Here is a 14,508-nt window from a genome sequence, read left to right as displayed (position 1 = left end):
AACTTGTAAAGGTTATTGTATTCAAACCATCAATGAATCCACTAGGAAGTGGATGTAATAGAAAATGTGAAAAGGATATCATTAAAGGAAGAGAAGAAGAACAACTCTTTCTATTTGAAAACTGTTTATGTCTGAGTCAACACAGTTTAAATCAGGGCAGATTAATATTCATAATACATAATAAAACTACCCAGAAAGGAATGACTGTGCTTTAATGACACAGTTTCATGCTGTTAGATATGAATTTCATTCCCTGTGTGATGTGTTGAGTTACCTCAAACCCAAATTGCACAGTATGCAGTGAACTTTGATATGTTGGCAGTTTTTATCTGTAGAATATTCCAATTACCTGCTTTAAGCAAAAATCCCGGCACCCTGTCATTTACATCAGATAACAGATTTCCAGGGCAGAGCTCTTTTTTTTTTTCCTACTTGGAGGTGTTTCATCATAAAAAGTGTCAGATGGCACATTAGGTTGCAATGTATCTATGTGGAATATAACATAATGAGGCCAAAAGAGAGTTGTTTAGAAACATCTTTTGGAGCTGGTTACCTAACTCAGCCAGTGTTGACAGCTCCAGGGCTATGCATCTGAAATCTCCACAAAGAAACACGATAAAGTACAGCTAATACCCTCAATGTTAATGAGCCTAAAAGGCTTCCCATTGTCCTCAATGTTGACAAAAAAAGCTGAAATCATCATGTTTCATTTCAACACGGAGGAAGAGAGAAAATCTATGATTTTAACTTCTACTCCTGTTTAGAAGTTGCATGGTGCTAAAGAAAAAAAAAAAAAAGAAGGTATCTCATTCGTATAAATTCACAGATCAGTAACATGTCAGTTACATGTAAATTCAGGTTTATTCTTAAATCCCTATGACTCCATATATTTTATGTCTGGGACTTGAACATTTCTGTTACATTGAGTGTTTACGATAATTCTATATGGTAAATGCTATTAAAAATAAGGAAATGAATCACAGGGAGCTCGGTGACTTTCCCCAGATCATATTCATGGAGCTGGTGGGCAGAAGAGCATGGATTTGAGCCCAGTCAATGAGTCTTCATAGCCCATACTTTATGCTAGCAACTCAACCTACTCAAGAGTTTTAGATATGAGTTTCAGAACAATCGGACAAAATTCTAGCTTTTTATATTTTTCTATGTTTTATTTTGTTTTCCACAGCTCTATACACATGCCCCAATGTCTTGAGCATAATAGGTGTTTAGAGATAATTACATTAAGTGCTGCACATTGTTAGCAGAGTTTTACATGTATTTATTCACAATATTAAAGAGGAAAAAAAAGTAATAGTTACTATTATTTTCCTTTTTATATAAATAGAAGTACTTTCAAAGATTATTTGAATGGCCCAATGTCTTACAGCAGAGCTAGTCTGGTCATAGAGCTCACTATATCTTAATGACAGCCAATATAGCATCTTTGAGTTGTTGTCATCACCATTGTTATCATATCCAGAGACGAGCCTATAGTCATCTCTGGATTTAAATTATAGTTGTCAAAAAATGCCTGCTCTTCAAGCTGTCATTTGGATCATAGCAGGAATTAAGTTACATGGTTCTTTTTTTCATGCCTCAAGGTTCAACTTATGAATCATTACTCCCCACAATGAATATCACCAACTCTTGCTTAACTAATTCAACAACTTATAGGTAAAGAGTAAAAATGCTTTTTCTCATCCACAACTTTTCATAGCAGTGACACTGTTATTTAAAACTGATAATATGCTTGATGGCATAGGTATCTGTATATTCACCATTCACTCATATGTACTGTGTAACTGCTGTGGGGTAGGCCCATGAGTAGAGTAGTGATCAAAATCAACAAGAGGGCTTAGTATCCAGGGCATTCAACTGGCTTTGACTCTCAATTAAGAACAGTGGCAGCCTCCACATAGCCTATGAAAAAGGCATTCCATGTTTCCATCTCCCCAAATCCTGGCTCTTCCAGGATACTTTTAACATCACATTCCAAGAGAGAAGACATTATATTTTATTAAAATCTATTAGGGTTTACTTCCAGGTACTATGCTAAGTATACTATATGACATAAACCTAATAATTTGTTAATTCAATAAATATTTATTGAATGTTTTTTACATGTGATGTATATGGTATTTGCCTTTAAAGATCTTATATAGTGAAGAAACAGTTTAGTGAACCTCCTTATCATTTGGAATTATTAGAATACATACTGTATATGCACTGACTGTTACTCATTTGTTCATTGAACAAATAATAATTGAGTACTCGCTCTAGAATGTTGAGTTCACATCCTAGTAAAAGAGACAGACAATAAAGAAATATACATAAAGATTCTGATAGAAATATGTGCTTTGGAAGGAAAGATAGCTATAATTTTAGAGTCTGGAGTAAGAACCCTTTATACAAATGAAAAGGAAGGAGTAGTGCTGATAATTATTTTTATTTATACATTCTAGAGCATATAGGCTTAGCTTTTACCACAAGATATAAGGAGTGTTAAATTTATTAATTTGGCATCTTGTTTAAAAGCAGAGATTCCGGATTCATATTGCCAAATTGAAATCTCTGCTCTTGGACATATCATTAAGTTCTCTGCACCTGAATTTTCTCATTTAAAAGTGTGGATAATAATAGTACTTACCTAATATGGTTACTATAAGAACTCAATTAGGAAACATAAATGAAAAGCTTAAATCAGTTCCTGCACTAAGTCAGGACTATATAAATATTAGTTGTTGATGTCATAAAATTAGGGTGTTAGGCTATATGTTATTTTAATCTTTTTCTATTAAACTCTATATGATAAGAAGATAATGAATGTTCTTTCATTATTCTATTTTTATTTTTATTTTTTTCATTATTCTCTTTTTAAAGTGCTGTCAACCTTTTATGTGATTTTCATAAATTTAGGTGTAAGAAAAAATTATAAACAATTATATTTTCTTTCTAGTAAAACAACATAAACTTGGCTTGATAATATTTTTATATTATATTAAGAATATAATCAGTATTATTATACTATTAAATATAGTGATAGCATTGCCTTTCAGTAGATATTTCAGAATTCTAAAAGGCATTACAAAGCTCAGTTAATCTCAGATTCCTTTCTTATTTTAAACTTGCTTGTGTTATAATAAATTAGGGAATTTAATTCTTCTTCCACTACAGTATTCATAAAACAGGTTGACAGTCTTTAGAAATCATTCAGATTTTCAAATGTCAAAATCCTCATCTTGATGTAATGAGAATGATTGAGACTTTTCTAAAAAGAAATTTTGTTCTCCCTCTATCTCTCTTAAATTTGATCAAAAGTATTACCAGCATAGAAGATAGTAATCATAAATTCAAGATCTCTTTCTAGCTCAAGGAAATATTCACAGAGCATTTACAGCAAAAGATTTTTGTGTGAAAAAAATGCTTTAGCTTTTCCCTTAAGATGAAAGTATGGCCTTCAGTTTTGGAGTAAAGTACATCATATATTCCATGGACAACTGCTTAAATTTTCCTCCAACTTTTTGAGATGCTTTAAATAAAAATTTTCTCTTGTAAATTACAGTATTACAAAGGTCACCCTACGTGCTCACGTGCACACACACACACACACACACACACACACAATCATCTCTGGAAGCCAAGTCGTTATAAAATAAATATTATTATGCTGTACAGAAAGATGCAAATAAATCATGTTACTTATATGCTTGTTTTGATTTTAAATTCTGAAAGAATTCAAGTACCAAATATTACAGTTTAGATCTTACTCTCTCTTTCTTGGCTCCAGTTTTAACTTTTTATTTTGCTTCCCCTCTTACTGTCCTTTCCATATCTAAAGTTTAGATTTTGCTATTGCAGAAAAAAAAAAAAATGTCTTTAACATTATCACACTTTCAAATGTACTCATCCCACTGACTATAGATGTAAATTCCTAAAAAGTACACCTCATGTTTTCAATTTCCTTAGCATTTTTGCAAAGTGTTTTTTAATAGCATGAAATCAACGTATTTATTATAGTGATGAGCTGATTCTATCCATGTAATTTAGCTTCCTCCCAAAAGAACCCTATATAAAAATTAATGTACCTTTAACCTTAAGCCATATAAAGGTTTTCCTTCTGTCAGAAGCTCCAATTGGCAGTTTTTTAAATAGATTGTGTGTGTATTGACATATAAGACGGCATGCACCCCAACATTAAAGGAACTCACTCAGCTCCCAAACTTAACGCCACCGTGTGGTGAAATAGTGTATTGCATTCTCTGCAGACTTGCCATAGGGTTTTCATGAACATCCTTGCAGAAGCTCTCAAGGAGTTCTGGTGTGAACGTGTGAGCACAGGCACATGGATCATAGGACTGATATTTTACATGAGTAGTTCCTGCTCCTCTCGGGGGAGTGATCATAATGCCACCTGATAACTCCTGGGATTTATATCTATCGGCAGTTTTAAATCATTAGCACAATTAAATGTTCATGAAATGCAATGTTCTCAACTGTTTGGCAGCAAGATGTGGTTAAGCTGAAAATGGAGGTGTTCATTCTGTGTTTGTGGCCAATCTGGCAAGCTGTCAGGTCTTACACCTCCATGGCTTCTGTGGCCTGAATGCAAAGAAAATGCACACGTGTGTGCGAGGTGTCTAAAAGCTGCCTTCCATGCAGGATAAATTAATGTTTGACCTTGGGGATATTGGTATGTCCTTCAACTGTCCTTGAGGTTTCGCTCCAACTAAAGCTAGCTCTCTGTTTTACTTTTGTAAAGAATGCTTGTACAGTTAAGGAGAGTCTTTGTAAGGTCTTTAAAACAAAGTATTAAGATGATGAATGAGGGTTATCAAAGAGGTGAATTAAATGACAGCAGGAAGTTACAGGGCTATTTTTATCTGGTACTCATTCCTATTCACTCTATAAATATTAATATATTCCGCTGTCTACAGCATGAAGATGACCACAGTCCATTTTTTCTGAACCAACTTCTTGAATTTATGCACATTTGGAAAATATACAGGTGAGACATTTATTTCTGTTCCAAGACTACCTTCTGACTGAGTCCTCAAGTGCCAAATCACAATTCTCAAGGGATTGTAAAAACCATTCTTTCACTAGTACCTCAGAAGCTATTGTACTTTTAATAGATACCTCCTTTTGGCAAATTCTGTTAATAATTACCTACTCCTCACAGTTATTCAGATACATTTGAAGAGCTGCTAACACCTTCCAGAACAATCTAACATTCATTTTAAAATACCTCTGCTACCACTTATTACATTTTCAATGATTTTTTTTCACATTCATCTTGTGAATTTGAGTTTGCACGTGTCACAAATCTCTGTATAACGGCATTGCCATACTTTGAAAGTCACCATCTCCTGCTTTAAATCCCTCTCTGAAAATACCTAGTATATCACAAAGGAGTGTGGATTCAAATTGGAAAACTCAAGTGGTAATGAATGAACATATGTTAATTGATTCCAATATCTTAATGTATGCATGTATTGTTTGAAAAATTAAACCTAACTCAGAAGCTAACTTGGGAGAAGATGCCAGTGGTACAGCATGGGTTTATATGGAACGAATGTTTTTTGAGTTGAATGAGCAGATAATGGGGTGTGGGAGGTATAGGTATTAAATCACTAAAGAAAAGCCTGCTGTGAAAACAAGATGAGTTAAAATTGATTTTAGTAACTATCCCTTCACGGCGTTGTTAGCCATTTTGCATACATTATCTCCTGTGATTCTGCAGTTCTGGAATTTGAAGTTAAATAACTTAACTGGCCTAAAATCACTTAGTTCGTTAGTGGCAGGACTGAAATCAATGCTGTCTGAAATTTGCACAGGCCATATTCTTTTATCAAACTGTTCTGTCTTTCCATGCATGCCTCTCCTTTTTCTGCCAAAATATTCAGCCTAACACCATATGATTATATAGAATGAGTAGGATTATAGAGGACTTTTGACCGGTGTCCTGTGAAGCCCATGACGTAGTCTCTGTGGTCGCCTGAGCTAAGTTCTCCACGTGTTCCTTCTGTTGGGGTTGAGTCTTGATTGCTGCTGGCACGTCAATGGAAGTGATTGACCCACAAGCCGATTGGTTGTAAGGACTGGCCTTGACCACAGTGAAGGAGCTGCTGTGCAGGGTTGGCCCTACAGAGCAGGATTCACTTTAACAGTGCTCTGGGACCTGCCAAGTCTGCCCTATGGGTGTGTCATTCATAGAGGTAGTTGGGTAGTACTCAGGTGTGGTCTGAAGCTGGCCACCGGGTATATTGGTTCTGGGGCCTCCTGAGGGGAGCTGTGGTGCAGGCCAAGGTCAGCCATTGCCTGCATCCTGGGGTCCCGGGGTATGGGCTACGGAGTGATCTGCAGTTATCCTTTTAAAAGCTAGTTTGCTATAGAATCATAGACAAAGAGAAGTCGTGATACATGTGCTAAAGTTAATATATTTTCCCACGCAATTTTAAGCAGTTTTTTTTTTCTTTCCAGACAGTGCATCTCAACAATAATCAACAAATATGACTCCCACCTGAAATACCTATTGAATACTCAGGTATTAACTTTTGTTAATTTATCAACTCAATAAGCATTTATTAAGTATCTACCCTTTTTCTAAAACTTTGCAAGCTTCTTAAGATATGAAGATGGATAAAACAGAGTATCTATACTTGAGTGGCTTCCATTCTATCATGACAAAACAGACAAGTAAATAGATGTGTGTAATGAAATATCATTAGTCCCATGAAAGACCTATGTGTATACAGGACACCTGAAAGGGGTTTATCGATTTTACTTGTTTGAAAAATGAGTATGCCAGTCAAAGGAAGGGCATAGTGAAGGAAGGTAGGAAGTAGGCATAACTTTCAGCAAAGATAAACATGAACAAAAGCATTTAGGAAACAGCCTGGTGTGATTAGGAAACTGTATGAAACTTGCAATGGCTACAATTAGGTTCCAAGGTGATAGCTTGGAAAGAGACCAGCTGAAAGGGGCAAATGGGGCCAAATTATATAGGATCTTAAGGACATATTTTTGACAAGTTAAATCTTTTCTAATTTATCAGGTGATGGCATGGAGCCAATATGCAGAGCAGTGGAATGACAGATGAATGATTAGAGGAGCATTTGATTAGCCCAGATGATGAGGGCATTGACAAAAGCTCCACTATAAGGATGGATAGGAGGCAACAGATTCATAACAGGTGAAAATGTATAATTTACATGGAAGACTATGAGTAACAAAATAACAGGTTGTCTAAAATACCTGCAGATTCCTGGCTGTTAACTGACTGCATGAGGAGATCAATTCACTAAAATAGTGAGGAGGAAAGTTAGCTTGGCATGGGAAATTGAGGGATTCAGTACAAGACTACTGAGATTTGGTCACGAACTGGGCATCCACGTTGTAATCACCATGAGGCAGGTCATTTCTTATAGCTTATTCTTCTAAGGAAGGTTAACCTTCCACAGATAAAACATTCTCTCATTACAGAAAATTGTATAAGAGAATGTTTTTAAAACAAGTGAGGGCTACTTTTTTCATTAAATAATTTGACTCCTGATATATAAGAAGTAACTACTAAAAACAGAAAAGGTTTATAAAAATAATAAATTATATTTATTGATATAGATACCAAATTCATGTGTGAATTTAACAAAAGTATTTAAAGATATGGTGATGAGAAATACATAGCTGATATTCCTTCCCCAAGAATAATCCCCTCACTCTAATTCCATTTTTCTTTTTTGAGCCTGGCCTGAATCTGGAAATTTAAAATGTGGAATATCAAAATAATTCAAAATTAGATTGTTTTAAGTCTTGTAAATGTGTCATAATTAGTACTTCTTTCAGCTTTCTTCTTCACCTTTGTGACAGTCATTCTCTACCTTTGTGATAGTGTAGAATTTGAAATTTACCATGTACCCAGGACAGATTATGACTTTATTCCCAGATCATTTATGTATCTTGACTATATGTTGATAGACTTTTGAGGTTATAGCAAATTACTTACAGATGAATTTTAATGATCAAAATGCCAAATGTCTCTGTACTATTCATGCATCATAGACATCTTTTTACATATACACACACAAACCCATACATACACGAATTGTTGAGAATCTGTTAACAGTTCTTATTTTCCAAATACAGAAGTTTGATCATATTACTCATATATAAAGAACCCAATATTTCCACTTTGAAAGAAGCCATTGACTATTGTAAATTAAAATATGACTTAAAACTTGGCAAAACATCAAAGAAATGGTGTTTCTATATTACTACTGGCAAATAGTTATCATCATCCACATCTGAATTATTTTATAAGTAGGCCACAGTGTCTGAGATTTTCCAGATGAACTCTATGTGAAACAATGAGCTTTTTAATGGGATTCTAAAGCAGAATCAATAGTAAATATCTGAGAAGTGAGGATAGACTGTGATATTATCAATTCACAATTTTGGGCTTTCTATTTATTTGACAAGTGAATTAAGTAGCATTTCATCTGTGTCAAAAACAGTATTGAGTTGAAAAAGAATGTGGTTTTATATTTCCCAAACTTAGCTTATTACACATAATTTGAAAAATTTTAAAAATATACAGGCTTAATAAATATTACTGAATATCAATGTAGATATTTTAAGTTTCCAAATATTTTCTTTCTTTAACAATGGTTACTTAATATTTTTTAGTGTTTTGTTGTTGTTGTTGTTGTTAATCCTCATCTGAGGATATTTTTCCATTGATTTTTAGAGAGAGTGGAAGGGAGGGGGAAAGACAGAGAGAGAGAAACATGATGTGAGAGAGACACATCGATTGGTTACTTCTTCATGCATGGAGCCTGCAAATGAGTATGTACTCTTGACTAGAATCAAACCCAGGACCCTTCAGTCCAAGGGCTGAAACTCTGTCCACTGAGCCAAACCAGCTATGCAGTTAATTAACATATTTTGAACTTGACTTATTTCAGATTGGGCATTTTGAAAGAACTTTTCCCTAACATATTGTTTAATGCAAATTACTAAACTATTTAGTCATGAGGATGAAGAGAAATGGAAGTCAGAACCGTGCTCTGAAGTTGCTGAGGTTTTATTTGAAGAGACAGTATAGTCACATAAATAACATACATAGACAGGTATTTACACAGAGCAAAGCTGTGTAAAATCAGACTTCAATCTGGGTGAAGAGTTAGCCTCTGATGCAAAGTTGCTTCTTCCTTGTAGAGTCTAATATGTGGTCTCCAACATTTTTTATTAAAATGTCAAGTAGGATTTTTAGAGAAAGTCAGCAATTCCTATCACTGATGACAAACTTATACTAGAATCTAGTATCTTGTGATTTAATTGTATACTAGAGGGATCTGGATTGAGAAATATATATTCACTAGAGGCCTGATGTCCAAAGATTTATGCAAGATTAGGCCTTCCTTCCCCTGGCTGCCGGCACACGGGACCTGGGCCTTCGCTCCAGCCTGAGCCACCTTCCACCTTCACTCTGGCCCGGAGCAGCCAAGGCAGTGTGGAACACCTGCGTCATCGCCATGGCAAGTGTCCCAGACTGGCTGCCACCATCTTTGTTGCATCAATTTGCATATTCCCTCCTTATTGGCTGCAGGTACCACCATCTTTGTCGCGAAGTGACGGTCAATTTGCATATTCTGTCTTTATTAGATAGGATGCTTCAAAATGTGGCTTGGCTTCATCAAACAACTACCTGGTCTAAAACCCCTTACTTTCTAGCCCATGACTCGGAGATATTACCTAGTAGATAAATAACCAGAAGAATATATGGCTGTGAGGAAGGCAGAATATTACTTAGCTCACACTTTTCACTCCCCAGAGCCCAAATTCAACTGTATTCAGCCACTAGATAGAGACTGAAAATTCTATAAAGAAGTAGAAAGAATGAGGGTGCATAAGGATCTTAAATATTTAGCATTTCCAGAATGGAAGCTCTTATAGTAACAAGCAGATCTGTTGTTGGATATTCAAAAGTTCCAGTTTGACACAGAATTTAAACAGAGTGACTGCAAAGACAGAATTTAAGAGCAGAGATTCCAAAGTCAGATCGATGTATATGCCAACCCTCTGCCCACTCGGGAAGTTTTTATTTAACCTTCCTAGAGTTCATATTATATTCATCGCTAAAGTCCATATAATAAAATAAAATATAATGATATTTTTAAAGTTAATAAAACCATGGATGTAATATGCTTAATACAATATAGTATATGGAATATAAAAAGTATTCAAGGAAAGGTAAGTACAAGTGTTAGTTTATTGCTATTAGAGTTACAATGTTTTTAATATATAATTTTATTGATTTTAGGGAGGAAGGGAAAGAGAGAGAGAGAGAGAGAGAGAGAGAAAGAGGGAGAGAAACATCAATGATGAGAGAGAATCATGGACCGCCTGCCTCCTGCATGCCCCCTACTATTTTTAACACTTTGTAGAGGACTACAAAGGATTCAGAAGAAAAATGTTGCAAAATTCATTTGCATTCACAATAGAATATAAGAAAAGGTGAAAAGGAAGCAAAAAAAAATCATTTAAAATAGGATAAAATAAATAGGTAACTAGGACCAGTTGTAAGATTACAAAAGGAAAAGTCAAGAATAGGAAGAGGTAAAGTCACAAGAAACATAAAACACAGTTGCAGAATTGAAACCTATCTTAGTAGAAATAAAGGGCAGATTGAAACTACTGAAAGTCCAACCTCTTACGTAATGAACATTCCAGACTTGAAGAAAAACAAAAATGAAAAATTGAAAGTAAATCTTCAACAAGAAAAGTAATCACTAGCCAACATAATTTGTATTCCTAGTGAGAAAGAGAGCATTGAAGGATTTTGTCAAAGAAATAACATGATCTGACATTTGATTTGAAATTTTTGCAGTGAATTATGTACTACATAGAGGACATATAATAAGATGTATACAAACTAAAGAAGAAGAATAGAGCTGGCACTTATACTAAACATTAAGTTTAGGAACAGCCGGTGTGCCTCAGTGGTTGAAAATTGACCTATGAACCAGGAGGTCATGATTTGATTTCCAGTCAGGGCACATTCCTGGGTTGTGGGCTCAATCCCTAATGAGGGGCATGCAGGAGGCAACTGATCAATGATTCTCTCTCATCATTGATGTTTCTATCTCTCTCTCTCCTTGCTCTTCCTCTCTCTGAAATAAATAAAAACATATCTTTTAAAAAAAGTTTAGGAACAAAATATTGTCAGTGTCATAGGATCTGCCTGCTTGCCATTTCATATCTCTTTTTTTCTGCATAAGAGCCTTTGGTGAAAAGTATTTCATAGCTTTTAATTACCATTTCACCACCAAAGTGTATATCCATTAACAATATAAGGTTTGAGTTTCCTTTCAATGTCTACCTCAATGGAGTCAAACTGTATATACTTTTTGAGCTTTGTATTTTTTCATTCAATATCGTTTTTGAAATTTATCCACCTTGTCCCATGTGGTTTTGATTTATTTTCATTGCTGTATAGTACTCAACAAGAGAAGTGAACCTCAATTTATTTATATATTCTATTATTTATGTTATTATTAACATAAATATGTTATTATTAGAGGCCCAGTGCATGAAATTCATGCATGGGAGGGAGGGTCCCCTCAGCCCAACCTGTAACCTCTCCAATTCAGGAACCCACAGGGGATGTCCAACTGTCGGTTTAGGCCCAATCACAGGGATTGGGCCTAAACCGGCAGTCGGACATCCCTCTCATAATCCTGAACCACTGGCTCCTAATCGCTCACGTGCCTGCCTGCCTGGTCAGCCCTAACTTCCCCCCCTGCCCACTGGCCTGATCACCCCTCACTGTCTCTGCGTGCTGGCCTGATCACCCCTAACTGTCTCCCCTGCCGGCCTGGTCACCCCTAACTGCCCCCCACTGCTGGTGAGGTCACACCCAACTGCCCCCTCCCTGACAGCCTGGTTGCTCCTAACTATTCCCCCTGAAAGCCTAATCACCCCAACTGCCCCCCCGCTGGTCTGGTTGCCCCCAACTGCACCCCTACCACTGGCCTGGTTGCCCTAACTGCCTCCCCCCCACCAGCCTGGTCACCTCTTACTGCCCCCGCCCGCTGGCCTGGTTGCCCCCAACTGCCCCCCCCCCACTGCCAGCCTGGTTGCCCCTTGCAGCCTGCTTGTTCAGTCATTTGGTTGTCCCTCACTAACCCCCTTGCCAGCCTGGTTGTAGGCAGCCATCTTATGAGGGTGTGATGGTCAATTTGCATATTACCTCTTTATTATATAGAATTATTTATTTAAAATTAAATTTATTTGGGTGACATTAGTTTGCTTTCAAGACTCCCTGTTTGCCTAAGCCTCAATATGTTTGTCTCTCCCCCAGTGTACTTTGTTCTTGTTTATTACTATTAAAAATAGACTCTTTTTTTTTATAGTAGGATAAAGGGAGTTTTTTGCTCTTAAGCCTCAAGATTGGAAATTTATGAGAATCCCTGACTCATCCCTCCCTGCCTCCCCCCCCCCCCCCAACACACACACATGTGCCTTTTATTTGCAGTCTTATATAGGAGAGTTTTCCTCACCTCCTTCCAGTGGTACCTGATCTCTGATTGGTATCCATGTGGGATCCAGGAATCAAGACAGTCTCCTACCCCTTCCAGGAGCAAAAGGTTTTTGTTTCTACTATTCTCCCATGTCTACCTCTTCCTCAAAGGCAAACTGCTTTTTTTTTCTCTTTCTCTCCCCCCAAAACAAGACTAAGTTAATAATGAAGTAGATCCTCTGGCAGCCGTGCCTTGATGCTGGTTCATAGTCAGGTCACACATAAATAAAACAGCTGGCTTTTTTCATGTGAATTACTCATAAGTTATTCTTTCCCATGTTATAATTGAGTGGTTGTATTTTCTTAATCTGTGAACAACAAAATGTATCCCAATTAAATCACATCTTCTTACTTTAAGCTCATTCATTGAGTATATTAACATTTTTGGAATTCTGATTGTGTCTTTCACAGTATTAATTTAACTTTCTAGTAGCTATTCTTCGTAGGTTTCTGTCATTCATTTTCAGTGTTTATAAAATCATATATAAGAGAGACTGGCAGCATGTAAAAGAATGTTTTTCCACAAAATAAACAAAATGGTATCCCTTCATATAATATCCATTTTGTGTACATGTATTGATAATGTTTTGATTAAAAAATGATCTAGAATTAGCAAAGTTAAAAATCTTTCTGGGGAATTGGGAATCCAAATATCTGCATGAAAACAGAAAGGAAAAATATTTCCCCACCTGTTTTGAATAAACTGTCCTAATCCTCCATTGAAATTACTGTGATTCTGGTGACTGAGCTGACATGTTTTAAAAAGCCACCATCATTAATGATATAAACAGAGTACATAAAAATACTGTAGAGCAGTGATGGGCAACCTTTTGACCTTGGTGTGTCAAACTTCGCCAAAAAACTGAGCATAACTCGGGTAGTGTGTCACTTTGAGGAAAAAACATTATTTCACAAATGTTTCATCCTCGGCATGCGGCCGCCTCAGCGGCCGTGTGTCATCAGAAATGGCTACGCGTGTCAGTGCTGACACGCATGTCATAGGTTCGCCATCACTGCTGTAGAGAGAAAGGCGAATTAACACAGAGTTAATGAAGAAAACATTTCTCAACATATTATTGATAATACACAGAAAAGAATAAGACCAAAAGAGAACAGATTTTTAAAAAATGAAATCCAAATTAGAACATGTGAAAAATGAGAAATAAAAGACTAACAAAAGGCTCCTAGAAGTGTGACCATAAAAATATGTGTATAACTATCTTAAGTGCAGCCAGCAATTTTGATTTTAAGAAGAGTTGGTCACTACTGTAGACTATATTTGTCATCAGTAATTTTTTGAAACATCAATTGTTTGAAGGATAGTATAATCAAATGATTACTGAACAATCCAGCACCAAACTTCCTTGTCCCAAGTTTGTTCTGAACACTGAATATGATTTTTAATAATTTGCCCTCCTGTACACTGTTTACAAATGCATTCCAAAACTTTTCATGGGTCTGCTGTCAGTTGCCTTGTTTTCAAAGTATTTTGCAGAAAACAAACATACTCTGTCTCTCCCTCCCTTCCTCTTCTTTCCTTCCTCCTCACCATCCCTCCCCTCCCTCTCTCCAACTTTAAGATAACTAGAGGCCCGGTGCACAGATTCATGCACATTGAAAGGAAATTAATTAGAAGTTGGCCAGTGGGGCAGGACTTGGCAAGACAGGCTGGACATGCCCTGGAACCAACCTCCCGTGGTCCCTACCCGGCCGGCCGCACCGTGGGCAGTGCCACAGCTCGAAGGGCGTCTGTGGAGTGAGCGGGGTCCCTCCAGTAGGTGGGGTCCCTCAGCCTGGCCTGCGAGGATCAGGCTGAAACCAGCTCTCTGACATCCCCTGAGGGGTCTTGGAGTGCAAGAGGGCACTCTGCAAAGTTGCAGTCACTCGTCAGCTTCTGCATTGAGCATCTGCTCCCTGGTGGTCAGTGCACG

The 14,508-nt window shown here is 36.7% G+C and overlaps 1 protein-coding gene across 2 annotated transcripts in view; it reads left to right on the top strand.

The window, feature by feature from the left end:
• Positions 1–14,508, top strand: part of PIK3C2G (phosphatidylinositol-4-phosphate 3-kinase catalytic subunit type 2 gamma) — a 262,489-nt gene that overhangs the window by 27,846 nt on the left and 220,135 nt on the right. For both annotated transcript variants that reach the window (XM_054719240.1, XM_008140463.3), the window contains exons 6-7: positions 4,935–5,005; positions 6,481–6,544. In XM_054719240.1, coding sequence (XP_054575215.1) covers positions 4,935–5,005; positions 6,481–6,544 — 135 coding nt within the window. The remainder of the gene's footprint in view (positions 1–4,934; positions 5,006–6,480; positions 6,545–14,508) is intronic.

The sequence above is a fragment of the Eptesicus fuscus genome, chromosome 7, assembly GCF_027574615.1.
Source record: "Eptesicus fuscus isolate TK198812 chromosome 7, DD_ASM_mEF_20220401, whole genome shotgun sequence".
NCBI classification, from domain to species: Eukaryota; Metazoa; Chordata; class Mammalia; order Chiroptera; family Vespertilionidae; genus Eptesicus; species Eptesicus fuscus.
Note: the sequence above shows the minus strand (reverse complement) of the source record. Positions and strands in the feature narration are given on the sequence as shown.